We start from the raw sequence: 16,189 nt of genomic DNA on the forward strand, positions 1-16,189 counted from the left end.
TTTAAAGGGACTGTACACCAGATTGGCCCCCAAAAAGTTTTTTTTTCTGTAACGAATCTCAGGACAATAATTTTATAAAATGTTTTACTCTTTGATATCAATATTGTAAAAAAACATACCAAAATGTAAAAAAAAACTCGAGTCGGAGACTGGGTTCGAACCGGTGTCGCCAAAATTGCTGTCCAGCGTTGTATCCAGTGTACTTCGAAGGCTTACTCTAAAGAGTGGGAATATTTAAGCTATATACCTAACATGGTCTTATCACGTGATAACATCGACTAGCCAATCACGCATAAGGAATGAATTCTACTAGGTAGCCATACCCAGTAATATTTTTTAATGGAAAAATAAGAAAAAAAAAATGCGAAAAATAAATTAATTGTTAACTATGTGGTACTTCAGTTAGTAAGTTCCAATGCATTGTACACATCAATACCAAGTTTATGTCAGTTTTCGACAATTTTCTTTTTTTCGCTGTTTTATCATACGGAGTACAGTCCCTTTAAAGGGGTTGAGACAATTCGAGTCAAAGGGCCGGAGTAAAGATTTGGAATGACGGAATTAATGATAAAGCGCTTTGCCGTACTATTCAATTTAGGATTTCATTACCCAGCGTTTAATAAGGTAGAACGATTTTAAATTATGAAAAAGTGATACACAAGAAATACTTTGTGAAAACAATTATGCTATTTTACTCAGATGAAAAGAGTTTGTTTTTGGATTTTCTTCCGAATTGTATATATATGTTAGCTGATCTGTGACTGTGCAGCTTTAAGAGATGCATTGTGAATGGGAAAATAGGCCAACTTATCATACTAATTAAACTGTGTTTTACTTCACCGGCAATGATTCAGCAAGGCTTTTTTATTCGGGAGGTTTAAACGTTTGAACTTTAGTAAAATAATATTTATTAATTATATCTATGAAGTAATTAAAATAAACTTTCGTATTAAGCAATTTATAAATCAGAATCGGTTTATCGAACTTTAATATATACAGTACTATTGCTTGGCCTGGCGTAGAGGATAACAGACTTGAAACCCATGTACAAATAAATATTTATACTTAAGCTTTAGAAATGTCGAGTATGAACACTGATAGAAAATAGGATTTACCGCGGAATGACTATGTATTTAATAGTGTTGATGTAACATTTGATCGTTAAGCTCGTGTCACATACCCGGTCCCAGCCGATTGAGCAAATATATGGATCAATTGAGTTGCTTTCTATTGATTTGATGCGAAAACGGATGTGATTCAAACATAGTGTAGATCTATAATGTAAGTGAGAACAAATGTGAACTACAGTTATACATTATGGATTTTTAACCAGGATGTTAAAAGCATAAACTTAATGTGACAGAGATATAGTTGAACTTTCTTATTTCATATAAAGTTCCTTTCATTTTGTGCATGAGGGCTCAGGTCAGTATTTGTTTTATCTTCTTTATTGTGGACTGTTTACCTCTACAGATCGTTGTATTGTACATGAGCTAGCTTGTTCGCGTTTTGTTTGGTGACCTCAAGTTTCGAAAAGAGGTATTATATCTCTCTTTATAGGAATTATACTCATGATACTGTTGACTTGCGATCGTTATACCATGGATTAGGTTTACTGATGATAATTTTTAGTACCTGTATATACTAATAACCATTAGCCCTTGCGATTTTCGGATATGCCTATATTACCTGCTGATGTTCATATTTTTGTTATACAGCATATACACCTGTATTCCAGGTAGGAGCCACTTCCTTCGGCATAATGGCTTACCTTTACCCGACGAGCCGCAGCAGGATCCGGACTTTTGGCGGATGTATCCTGCTGGTCGCCGCGTTCCTGCTTGTCAAGTCGTTTTTATTTGACACCAATGAGGTAAACCCTGACACGGACTGGTGAATTATGATAACGTTGTTTTGAGCCTTATGCACCAGTCAGTTTTTACCACGGCCCCTCCAGGTCCGGGGAATAGCGGGGACTTTGACTTTCGGTCCAGCCAAGCCCGGGTAAAAACCCCGCCCTGCGGGGACGAACTGATGGTAAATTCGCCGCCAATTGCACCCGCACCCCAGGGACCCTAAGTAAGGCACATTCCCCGCTATATTTGGCGTGAATACAAAACCACCGCATTCACCCGGCACTGCGGGGCCACCGGGAAGGTAAAAACACGGCCCATTTCCCCGGCTATCCCCGGTATACCCCCGGACCTTGGGGGGCCGTGGTTACAATTGACTGGTGCATTACCATGCGATTTATATATAAATCATGCAGACTTCATATATACATGTATAGTTATATGCTAGTGAAGTGATGTCATGTTCTCCACTATATGGGTCCGTCTTGTGAACGAACGAACGACGGTTTTTCGAATCGGTTACACCGAGTAGTTATGATATTATTTCGAAATTATTTGTTGGAATGGCAAACTCGTAGTGGAACATTTCATTATTTGGAAAATTAAGTTATGTCGAGTCCACACATGAGATTGTTTCACATTTTAAGACTCATACAATGAGCCGTAAGACAGGTGCATTTTGTGTGACTTACAGGTTGTTATTCCGGGCTATAGCAGACTGGATCTGTCCAAGTATCCGGACCAGGGTATCTGGCAGGCCGAGGAGTTTCCGGCGGACGGCCCGCCGCGCATTGAACACATCCTCCACCAGACGTGGAAGACGACGGACGTCCCTGCACACTACGTGGGCTGGATGCGTACATGGGCGGACAACCACCCGACCTGGCGCTATATGTTTTGGACAGACGCCTCCGCCCGTCAGCTCATCCAGGACAAGTACTCCCATTTACTTCCCACGTATGATGGCTACTTAGAAAATATACGCCGAGCTGACGCCATGCGCTATGTAATTCTGTACGAATACGGCGGGGTTTACGCCGACCTGGATATGGAGAGTCTGTTACCATTAGACAGTATCGCGCGGAAATATTCGTGCATACTACCTCAGGAACCATATGAGCACCCCATTATAGACTCGAACTTCGAGCATCTCGTGATTAACGCGGTGCTGGCGTGCCGGGCACGTCACCCGTTCATGAAGAAGGTGATGGAGAGTCTGCCAGAATACTTCCACATGTGGAACCTACTGGACAGTACAGGACCGCACTTCCTCACTCTACAGTACCGGCAGTACAAGCGGGACGTCGAGGCGAACCAGAGGAACGCCGACGGGGTTTACCTAGCGCCGGCCGAATACTTCTTCCCCACCCTCGACCCCGTCAAGTTCCCCTACATGAAGTCCAGATGCAATAGCTTGTTTAATACCATGTCTCATCTTCAACAGTCAGCCTGTGTTAGTTTGAAACGAAAAGGACTTAAACGAAAGCCGTATCCATTTTCTTTCACAAACCATCATTGGATGCATACTTACTTTACAAACAAATTCTCAATAGCTGGTCCATCCGAATTGAAGTCGTTCATTCCAACCGCAGAAATTTATTCTGGTACTTGATACAAATTGTCATTAGGTAGGGATTTTTCTACACAAGCCAGTCAGTTGTAGCCACGGGTCCCTTGTCCGGGGAATAGTGGGCACTTTCGGTCCAGCCAGGGACAAACTGGTGGTAAAATTCCCCCAAAATGGCCCCACACTCCTATGTAAGGCATATTTGCTATTTTCTGCGCGAAAACAAAACCACCGCATTCACTCGGCACTGCGGAGCCACATGGTAGGTAAAAACGCGGCCCATTTCCCCCGCTATATCCGGACCTGGGAGGCGTGGTTACAATTGACTGGTGCATTTACTATGGCGCCATCCAGTGTCTTTATCTGATATTTATTTGTTTTTATACATATAACCTTAACATACCATGTTAATGTCTTTGCGTTCAAGTGCTACAAGTTCTACATGCGGCAACTTGTTTATGCATTTAATGCTTTCAGTCGTTGTGTCGACATTCTTCCTATATATGACAATGCAGATAGAGAGCATGATCATTGTGATATTTTGATGACACCTATTTTCTATATGATATGTAGTATGTGTTCATTTTATTCTTTTCTTAGTTTTTAAATTTGTTTTATTCTTTTCTTAGTTTTTAAATTTGTTTTTATTATTTTCTTAGTTTTTAAATTTGATTGTCCGTTATGCATGCCTAATTTGCATTAATGTCAACATTCCGTTTAAAGACATGCATGTACAAGGCCTGATAACGAATAATTGTTGGTATAAACGTTCGTTAGTAAAATGAGAGACGCTATCATTCAAAATCAATACATACACACGTATAACAGACATACATTTTGAGTGATAAACCTTTAACTACTTACTAACTAATGCATTTATGGAAAATATTTACTAGCTTAAAAACGCAAACATATGAAATGATTGGTGAATGCTAAAGATTGACTCTGATCAAGGTAGAAATACCGTGTTTTCTGTCCCTTAATAACTCGGTATCATTCCTAAGTGCCATTGTTTTCGACATTTATTCATCCTTTTTGGTATATTAAAATAATTGCATAAATTTTGGTAAATCTTATTTAGTAAGAGTGCATCTTTAAAACATACATCTATATACTTCTTAAAGTCAGGTATAATCCCGTTTCTAAGAACCAATATATGCTACTTCCATTGTTCTTATACCGTGCGCCACAAGGGGTTGTGTTCAGCCTGGACGCAGTAAGGGTCATTTACATACATGTACAGAAAAGGCCACTAAATGTGTCAGAAGTCCTTACATGGAGAACCCATCACAAATAAACCCACATCAGAAATCAGTTTGTCTCCCTTGAAGCACCAACCCAAGGTTAGTTATTGAACATCTTAAATGGACGCATTTATGTTTTGTAAAATGCACTTTTAACGGATTTTTTATTACGAAATAAAAGGTGGCATATCAGGAGTATTTAAACAAAGAACCATTCAACAACTGTTAATATTATTTGCTCAAATATTGCCTTCGAAATGCACAATTTTGAATTGTGTTTTTATTGCCATTCATCAAAAGGTTGTATCATGATTGGTTGATTGACATTATCAAGTGATGCTAGCAACGGTTTCAATAATGTTGCAAATTTCCATCAGCTTTGTATGAGTTCTTGTGGGTGAGTGGATAAAGTTTAAGCATGCAAGTTTTCGTGTAAATTAACTGATACATGTATATTGATTCCATTTCAGGCCTTGCATTTCGAGTCTTTCGATATTTTTTACTATTATTATTACTAAAAACAGGGACATTCTGTAAGAAACAAACCTGAAAATGATTGTCACTATATAATGATTAAAAAACAAACGAAACCACAACACACAAATTGCCTACGTAATGATCATGTTATAAATCTCAAACTTACTCGAAAGGATTCTTAAACTTCCTGGAGGAAAATACTTATTTACTTTATGTTCAAAATGCTTCTGAATTGAAAATGGCCGCCGTAATAATCGAAGAAAAATCATAAAATTTCACTGTTCTGTGTTAAGATACGTTGTTTATAAATCCATTTCTAAACGAACCAGCTCGCATTTTAAGTTTCTCTGACGCTCTTTTTTACAAATTGTTTAAGCCCTTCGCTGCAATTATTGGCCTCTTTATAAACATCACCGTAGTCACAGCTACTACTGCTACCGCTACTGCTACTGCTACTACTACTATCACTACCACTACCATTACCAATACTATTACTACTACTACTACTACTACCATCACCATCACCACCACCACCGCCACCACCACCACCACTATCACTACCACTACCACTACAACTATTATCACTACCACTTTCACTACTACTACTTCAACTACTACTACTATTACTACTGCAACTACTACTACAACCACCACCACCATCGCCACCACCACCACCACCACCACCACCACTATTACTACCACTACCACTACTTCCACTACCACTTTCACTACAACTACTACTATTATTACTACTGCAACCACCACCGACACCACCACTAACACCACCACTACCACCACCACCATTACCAATCTTTTCGTGACTATGATTTCCGGTCACGTGTCTTTTGAGGCTTGTTTTTCATTGCATTGTCAACCCTTCGATAACATAGGGTTTACTAACATTTTCCTACATGTGACAAAGTCGTTAGATTTGCAAACAATTTCTATTTAACTTGAAAGATAACACGGTTTGTGGTCCGTCGGGATCTCATTTCTTAATGATAAATGACGATAGGGACCTTGACTAAAGCACTTGTTGATTCTGTTGTCCCCGTGTAATGTCTAAGTTTCCTGTAATTGTCATCTAGTTTAATTTTCTAATGGTTACAACATTATCAATTATAGAATCAAAATAACCTTCATCCGACTGGCACTCGGATAAATATTATGGCACTTTGAATGACTTACAAATTACTAAAGACCGTTTTTGTTCTTGCAAATCTATTACTATTGGGGAAAGGTAATTAATTTTGTTGTTTTTAAGGTTACTCTTTCAGAGTTACAGAACGGGGTTTATATTTCGTTTGCTGACATGTTTATACCGCCTCTCATAAAGTCTAGACTATGCAATAACCATTTGCCGGTTGAAAAGTTTAGCTGAATATGACCGAAAATGAAGTTTATGTTACCAAAATGAAATTGGTGATGAATTCCTCAATATTTCAAAACGATAATGGTTGTGTGAGAGTGTTTGTCAAGGCTAATTAAGATATCATACCTGGTTGAATTATCGTTATTAATCATTTTACTATAACTAGTTTTATGCTTTTTAAATGTATTTTATGTCGTTTCTTATTCAACTCTTTAATTCTTTAGCATCTGTTTCCAATAGCCTGATTTATTTGTTCTCTAGTGTCTTTATAATAATGTCATATCAATATATGTCATGTCTACTCTATTCACATGTATATTTGATGAGCGTAAATACAACTTGGAAACTTATACATTGGAATTGTTTACAGAATGACACTATTTAGGAATAAAACCCATGTTTGTGAACTTGACCTTGCTAAACTATTTTGTTCTTGATTGACCAAAAGCGGATCTCCATATGAATGACACATTCTTAGTGAGCTTAGTGAAAGTAACAATGTTTGTTCCCTGGATATATCGGTAGTGTCAGAGCGCTGAGGTTGCTTCTGCTTCTGTAGAGTGTCCACATAAGGACAGTTTTACAAAGGTGACACCTCAGCCAGCTACCAGCGAGATGTATATTTGTCTACAGCTACGTATGAAGCGGATCATTAGAAACACAGGTGGAAGTACCAGGGCTAGATTGTTTGACGTCAGGAACATAAGTGGATGGACCAGGATTGGTTTGTTTGACGTCAGGAACACAGGTGGATGGACCAGAATTGGGATTGGGTTGTTAGACGTCAGAAACATACGTGAATGTACCAAGATTGGATTGTTTGACGTCAGGAACACAGGTGGGTGAACCAGGATTGTATTGTTTGACGTCAGGAACACAGGTGGATGAACCAAGATTGGATTGTTTGACGTCAGGAACACAGGTGGGTGAACCAGGATTGGATTGTTTGACGTCTGGAACACATGTGGATGGAACCGGATTGGATTGTTTGACGTCAGGAACACTGGTGGGTGAACCAGGATTAGATTGTTTGACGTCAGGAACACTTGCGGATGGACTAGGACCAGGATTGGATTGTTTGACGTCAGGAACACATGTGGATTGACCAGTATTTGATTGTTTGACGTCAGGAACACAGTTGGATGAACAAGGACCAGGATTGGATTGTTTGGCGTCAGGAACACAGGTGGATGGACCAGGAACAGGATTGGATTGTTTGGCGTCAGGAACACAGGTGGGTGAACCAGGAGTGGACTGTTTGACGTCAGGAACACATGTGGATGGAACAGGATTGGATTGTTTGACGTCAGGAACACAGGTAGATGGACCAGGACCAGGATTGGGTTGTTTGACGTCATGAACACAGATGGATTGACCAGGAATGGATTGTTTGGCGTCAGAAACACAGGTGGGTGAACCAGGAGTGGACTGTTTGACGTCAGGAACACATGTGGGTGGAACCGGATTGGATTGTTTGACGTTAAGAACATAGGTGGATGGACCAGGACCAGGATTGGGTTGTTTGACGTCCGGAACACATGTGGATGGACCAGTTTTTGATTGTTTGACGTCAGAAACACAGGTGGATGGACAAGGACCAGGATTGGATTGTTTGGCGTCAAGAACACAGGTGGATGGACCAGGACCAGGATTGGATTGTTTGGCGTCAGGAACACAGGTGGGTGAACCAGGAGTGGACTGTTTGACGTCAGGAACACATGTGGATGGAACAGGATTGGATTGTTTGACGTCAGGAACACAGGTGGATGGACCAGGACTGGGTTGTCTGACGTCAGGAACACAGGTGGATGGACCAGGGTTGGATTGTCTGACATCATGAACACAGGTGGATGGACCAGGGTTGGATTGTTTGACGTCAGGAACACAGGTGGATGGACCAGGATTGGGTTGTTCGACGTCAGGAACAGAGGTTGGTGGACCAGGATTGGATTGTTTGACGTCAGGAACACAAGTGGATGGACCAGGATTGGATTGTTTGACGTCAGGAACACAGGTGGGTGAACTAAGGTTGGATTGTTTGACGTCTGGAACACAAATGGATGGACCAGGAATAGGTTGTTTGACGTCAGGAACACAGGTGGGTGAACCAGGATTGGATTGTTTGACGTCAGGAACACAGGTGTATGGACCAGGATTGGGTATTTAACTTTTTAGACGTCGGGAACACAGGCGTAAGGACCAGGATTGGATTGTTTGACGTCAGGAACACAGATGGATAGACAAGGATTTGACAAACGAAACACTTGTCGATAGACCATCTCTGGACAACAATTTTATTTGTCTATAATCAGGTTGTTTGGAATAGTTTTCGACTCTGATACAAAGTTTACAGTTTACTTCATTCATTAGCCTTTCCATATTGTTTGCACCTTTTACTGGCATTAGCTACATATATTTTGGCAGTTGTTGCGTACTTACATAACTGCAAAAACCTATATAGGATATATACGTGTAAACATTGAACCTACCTCTTGTTGATTTTGCGCGAGGTGCAGTCCTGCTGTGAGGAAACGTTGTTGTGAACAGACTGACGTATGGTCGGACCTCTTATACCCGCAACCGATCCTCAAACTGTAGGTGACCAGTGATTATATTTCCTCCAGATTACTGATTATGTTAATGAAAAAACACACATTTAAATTTATCAAACATGGCTTAAATCTGTTCTTAAAAGGGTCATATGTAGACTAATTTAGTGGAACATTAACATGTTTTTGTCGGAATTAGATATTCTATTTTGAAAAAGTTATTTCACGGAAACATAATGTGACCATCTAAAAATGATTTAATCCGCGGTGCGATTTGTCAGAAGCAAAGCCGACTAGGTTTGAGGCAAATTTATTGGAATTCCGCTTTACAAATCACATTTTCACATTTTGTAAACGAAAGCGTAATTTTTACACATTTCGATGCATATTTTTACTTTTAAGATTGGTCATCTTTTTTGCAAAGGAGCACATTTTCAAAATAGATTGCATCATCATCAAAATGATCATCATGATCATCGCCTGTGGATTTGTTTAGTTCTTATTATATTTTCTGTACATTTTCTCTAACATTTAAGTGAAAATATTACATTTATGTGTTTTAAATGTCAAAAGATCATGTGAAAAAAGTCTTACAACATTTACCTTTCCTATCAGCTCTTGCATTACCAGAATATCTACCAGTTTCAATTTCCATGTGCTGATAATCTAAAACAGGTAAAAAAAATTCCTTAATCTATCATCTTTAATTTGTACAAGATAAATTTAATAAAAATGTTTACAATACAATGATAGTTTAGGCATATCATTTATAGAAATATTCAAATCTTGAATAAACTGGTCACGAATTCTTCATCGAAGTAAAGGAATATAATGTATATTTACATCAATGTTTTGACTAACATCCATAAAACCAAGATGATCATTAATAGAATTAAGTATCTTTACCCAATAATAATTATTTGCATTAAGGTAGCAAGACCCTAATGGGCATCATTTCAAACTATGATCAGCTTAATTATGTCTTAATGTTTATCATTTCCTGGATACAAAAACAATATTTAAACGAAGTTTACGGTCAAATAACAACGTATCAGAATTTCTTTATAGAAACGACATCACCGATAACCAATAATTTTCAATTTTTGGTAGTAATTTAGTATCAGAGTAAAAATAAATATTTTTGCTTTCAAACATAATGCATTATTGGTCATATCATCAACAAACAGTGTGTGTATACCACGTGATAAATTGGGTTTCATAGACTTTCAAAAGGCGTTCGATTGTTTGAATGGAAATATGGAATAAGCTTGAAAAAAGGTTTATCTACAAAAATGTTAACTGCAGTTAAATCTTTGTTCGCAAATATTTGTTAATAGCTACGAAACTGATTGGTTTACTGTGAACTCTGGCGTACGGCAAGAAGTTTCTCTATTAGCTGTATTATTTTATGTATACATTAATGATTAAGCTGTGGTTATTAAGAGCTGCAATAAAGGTGTGGAAGATGTATTGTTAATAGCAGATTCTGAGGAAAATTTACAATATATGTTGAATTCATTTTGTAATTGTTCTAGTAAATTGATAAAAGTAATATTGTGCATTTTAGAAATCCGTCAGTACCAAAAACTAGCTTTAAGTTTATATGTGGTGTTTCTACATTATATGTTATAAGTCAATATATGTTTCAATTACGCTTGGACTACTAATTGCAAACTATTAAAGTTTGGGGGATTATATTTTAATACGTGCAATATATTGTATTTGCTGTTCCTTTCATTACCCATGAAGCGTCAGTTTGGGGTACACAATCATATCATTGTTTTAACGCGATCCATAATAGAGTAATGAGGGTTTTAATTGGCACTGGTAAATACACCCCAAATGCAGCTGTTTATAGAGAAACTGGTTGGTTACCATTAATAGTGACCAATGGAAATCTGTATGAGGTAGTTTGTATAGGTGTTTGAGTATGAATCTAAATATAATTAATACAAATCTTTAACCGGGCACTAGACAGGAAATGTAGAAATTGGTACTATAATGTAGAAAACAAACTCTTGTGTTTAAATTTAAATACGTAAACCAGAAATCACACGCAATTCATCGTAAAAATATGTAGGACAATCTTACTAAAGAGCTTATATAAATCAGTGAAAAACTGACATAAATAGAGAAAACAGTGTTAGTGGGAGAGGGCGGAATGGGTTGCGATTTTAGAGGCTTTTTAAAACAAGCAATGTAGTTGAAACATATTGTTCTCTTCTACTACCAATCGCATAGGTCTGCTTTGGCCGAATTCAGATGCGGAATTGCACCTTAACGTCTGGAAACTAAATATGAGCATTTGCCGAAACTATTTTTCCCCTTTGTTTAAATACATTGGAAACAGAATTACATGTTAATCTCCAATCGTATACGAAGACCACTATGTAATCATGCTCAAAGCAGGTACTAGTATGTAAATGTTAATATTATGTCAGATACGTTTCGTTTTGCTCACCCAGAACCCTATCTAAAAATATTACTTGCAAAGTACAATACTTAAATGCAGAAATAATGCTCTATAAAGTAAAGGTAACAGAGAAGTGTACACACAAATTTAGTAATAAAATAACAATAACTATTTAACACTATTTTAGTTTATTTTTTACGTAATTTGCTCGAGTTCAATGTTTTAGTCTTTATTATAAACGTTTTAACCACATACAAACTTCTTATTATTAATGGCATGCACTTTTTTGTAAGTAATTTGTAAATGTAATTGGCATGATCTTAAAAAATACCTTTTAAGAAATTAGTATATGTTTTATAGGTGTCTGAAACTATGTTCATGTGATTTCACGACTATAGATTGTCATCCTATCTCTTATAATTCGTTAACAGAATGGTTGTGTACATGCAAATATTATGACCATAGAGCTGTATTTGCTTGTGCATTGATGGCAGTGCTATTTAATATATTCATTATGTTTAATGCTATTGTGAACTGCATAGTTGATGCAAATTGATGGAACAGAATAAATTAAAAACTCTGTACTGGAATTGTCTAAACGTTCTGATTTTTGTACGGTGTGTGTTTTTCAACCTTTTATAGAATACATCACAAACACTGCTTAATTAGAGCTCTTAACATTTTATACACTTATTAGAAGTGTTCAAATGCTCATTTATCAGGGGAATTTTAAAGTAATTGTTGAAACTCCGTCAGGTACAACGGATACTTCAGGTAAATTAACTACAAACAATTCGCCATTTCTGTCATCAAAAATTCATGCGCTTTGCGATGCGTCAGAGCAGCCTAATAACATCGATGCGAGACCGAATTATTGCGCGGGACCTGAATTAGCTCCATTTGAAGTCTTCCGAGATTTCGCTCGTTCGCAATATGTCCCGGCCAATGAATAATTGAAGTATCTTCTCAAAGACTTCGATATCCAGGTAGATTTGAAAGTTTTACAGCCCGGGCCGGTTTAATGGTCCGTCTCACGAGATACCACGAGTTCTTTGTATACCTGTATATAGCTATACGATGCCCTTCATGGAAGTCAATCTGGTGAAGTTATTCGGATGTAAAACAATTCATTGAAACAATACCTTGTAAATAATACCCATGCTGTCGTTTTGATGCAATGTATTGATTGCTTGACATAATATGTATGCATTTGATGTAGCTACAACTTATTCTTGTCAGATAGTTATGTGTTTATTTTTTGCTCATTTTGTGTTGCCATACATATATAATGATGTTTGTCGCTCGGTGTACGTATGGAATGAAAGTACTAATGAGCAAGTCCACTCCCTCAGCATACCTCTGCACGCACACATGGAACTATGGGTTTGTTTGTCATTAAACCATGCGATTGGGGTAAGGTCCATATACTTTGATTTATCTTTTATTTTGTTTTAAAATTAGAAACCGTCCGAGCTGATGGACAATTGTCCATACATTTTTGATGACCTTTAATATAAAGAGGGAATAAAGTATTCATTATACTACAAAAGCCTTACTATTACCAACTGACATTCGCTATTGATTCACTTAAAATAACTGAAAGAATCGAATCAAAATTTTATAAACTTTGATCATTATATTAACATGAGGCTTCTTCAATTGTTCTCGAGGCATTGGGGCCAGAGATACACTAAGAATCTTGAATAAAATATAGGCCCATCTAATAAAAGTTTCAGTATTTAACACTAACTTGGTAACCTGAAACAAAAGCCCGTCACTCCATAGTTTAATGCCCAACAGTGTGGTCAGGGTGATGTTAGTAATTTTGAAACTTTTGGATTACATTCTTTTTCACGATCACAATACGAATTTGCCAACCACGATGTCGTGCCAAGGTAAGTCATAGCTGTGCTGCTCTCTTCTGCTCTATACAGGAGCTTGTTGGCATTAAAAACACACACGGAAATCGGCTTTAATCTAAACTAAACTTACTTAGGCTCAACTAATAAGGTTATAAGCAAGTCGTAAGTTTAAAAAGAAGATAAATAATCATAATTAAGGTAGTATTCTCCAAGAAGCGGATTCATATGGAACCTTTAAAGAAAAGAAAGACAACCAGAAAACACTACAAAAACAACTAAGATAAAAGACAAGAAAAAAAAGAACACATTAAAAGGAGCAAATAGCAGAAAAATAAAACAGAAACGCAAAAATAAAAGCAGAACGCAGATAACGAAAAGCGACTTAACTGGCAAGGCACTGATGTTGTGAAAACAGGAATGGAATTATTCAAGAACACTCTCATATTTATGTTGAGTTTGCAATTCATGTATTTCAAATCGGTTTAATAAATGTTAAATGTATGAAATCAATGTTTTCATATCATCATTCAATAATTCGGCATATTAACAAATATATAACTACAGTTACTTATAAAGTTAATATTGTGCAATATGCTTTATTGTGCGGTATGTTTACAAAGACACAGTAGTATAGATATAACAACACTAGTATGTTACGAAATATAAAAAATGTTACGAAATATGAAAATTGTTCTTCTGTTTTGCAAGGCTTACTTTGTAATACAAATTTATTTTATGGCCAATGAGCAAAAAATTTTTTTTCAATATATCAATTTTCCCAACTAACCCGACTGACCCAATTGTTTTCCTACCGACCCTACACTGATTTTTTGGTAATTTTCTTAAGATGCTCTCTTACTCCCAAATAAAATGTACCAAAATTAATATATTTTTTGAATATACCAAAAACAGGCTGAATAAATGTCGAAAACAATGGTTCTTATATATGAAGGATACCGAGTTTATTTTGACAGAAAGGTACATGAAACACGGTATTTCTACCTTATGAGACCATAGTAGATCACATAAAATCTTTTAGCACTTACTAAACATTTAATACTTGTTAAAAATAATTATGTTCGTTATACATGTGTATGTATTGATTTGAATAAGAGTGTCACTTGACTAAACAATTTTATTTGAGCGAACATGCTTAAATTTGACCATTTTATATTTAAACCTTTCTACAAAAGTGATAAACTCTGATATTGGTCGGTCTGGAACAGAATCCCGGTTCTCAAAACAACATAAAGAAGAAGTTGTACCTAACCACTTATCCTATTTAGAACCAAGGAAAAAAATAATGACCGTAACATATTACGTGCACTACACAACATAAAGTATTATTTAAAGAACATAGTACTCAAATAAACTTTTTATACAAAGTATCAACAAATAACCAAGTAATATTATTGAATATATGTATAAGTAAAAATGCTCACATTTCCACCTTTTCCAGTTTTACAAGTCAACGTAGATAACCAGTGTTAAATAATGTTATTTTGTTGACAAGATACAAGATACAAGAATCATTATTTAAAGTCGGGTGTGTGTAAACAATTAACATTAGCTCAATGAGCTATTTTCCGACATCTTGGTTGACATTACAAATTGGCAGAAATGCATGTGGACGCATTTATATTTTATACAACAAGTTTCCCCAATAATTCGTTTGTGAATTAATTTATTTGTGTTTTCTTGTTCTTACGAAAACACGAATTTTGCATTAACCTGATTTGTATAAGTGAGACTATTTAATTTTGACTGTTGACATTTATACAGCCAACGTGGTGCTGTATAACAGACTCCTACCCCATTTATAATACATGTTGTTTTCAAGTATGTCGTCGGTCTTATTAAAATTATCAACATTTTCCATGTTAATTATGTTATGAGTCAATGCCAGTATTTACTTCTTTTATGGTAATATGTTTAATTTTCAATCGAAAATGTCATTGTGTATTTAAGAATTGAAAAAATAAAGGTTTTTTTATAGAAAACGTGTAAGATCGCTGAAACCACGCCCCGAATCTTCAATTTTGAAATGTTAACTTTAGGATCATAATTAAACCCCAATATTAATGAATTTCACTCATAAAATATGTATGCACGTATTTTCAATGAGTTAAAATTATCTTTTGTTAACTTAGGGTTAACTTAATTTACATGAATGTGCGTGGTCAAATTTGAGCTGTTCTTCGCAGGAAAGCAGAAATTATGAATATAAATCGCATTTCAATATTTCTTTAATAATATAACACATAATAATCCATAGTTGGCGGCCCTTAAATTCTAACAAATCCACATGGACGTGAAGTTAGCGGCCTAGCGGCCTAGCGGCGTGAAGTTAGCGGCCTAGCGGCGTGAAGTTAGCGGCCTAGCGGTCTAGCGGCGTGAAGTTAGCGGCCTAGCGGCCTAGGAAATCGCTTGAAATTGATATTTCGTGCACAAACACATTTAATTTATCATTGTTTAGAAGAAAAAGCATATATTCCTACTTTGAAATAAGATACCATATTAGGCCGCTAGGCCGCTAACTTCACGCCGCTAGGCCGCTAGGCTGCTAGATCGCTTGATCGACTTTTTTGAAAAAATTGTTGAAAATCGCTTGAAATTGATATTTCGTGCACAAAAACATTTAATTTATCATTATTTAGAAGAAAAAGCATATATTCCTACTTTGAAATAAGATACCATATTAGGCCGCTAGGCCGCTAGGCCGCTAACTTCACGCCGCTAGGCCGCTAGATCGCTTGATCGACTTTTTTGAAAAAATTGTTGAAAATCGCTTGAAATTGATATTTCGTGCACAAAAACATTTAATTTATCATTATTTAGAAGAAAATACATAT

At 36.6% G+C, this 16,189-nt stretch overlaps 1 protein-coding gene across 2 annotated transcripts; it reads left to right on the forward strand.

The window, feature by feature from the left end:
- Positions 1-1,029: 1,029 nt before the first annotated feature.
- LOC128209703 (uncharacterized) lies at positions 1,030-5,836 on the forward strand. 2 transcript variants are annotated; one of them, XM_052913869.1, is made up of 3 exons: positions 1,030-1,425; positions 1,739-1,873; positions 2,548-5,836. In XM_052913869.1, exons 1-3 carry the CDS (start codon positions 1,414-1,416, stop codon positions 3,463-3,465), a joined length of 1,065 nt encoding a protein of 354 aa, XP_052769829.1. In that variant the 5' UTR covers positions 1,030-1,413; the 3' UTR covers positions 3,466-5,836. The 2 variants fall into 2 exon arrangements, with proteins under 2 accessions (XP_052769829.1, XP_052769830.1); XM_052913870.1 differs by having other exon boundaries at positions 1,030-1,281.
- Positions 5,837-16,189: the final 10,353 nt, after the last annotated feature.

This window comes from Mya arenaria, chromosome 11 (assembly GCF_026914265.1).
Source record: "Mya arenaria isolate MELC-2E11 chromosome 11, ASM2691426v1".
NCBI lineage: Eukaryota > Metazoa > Mollusca > Bivalvia > Myida > Myidae > Mya > Mya arenaria.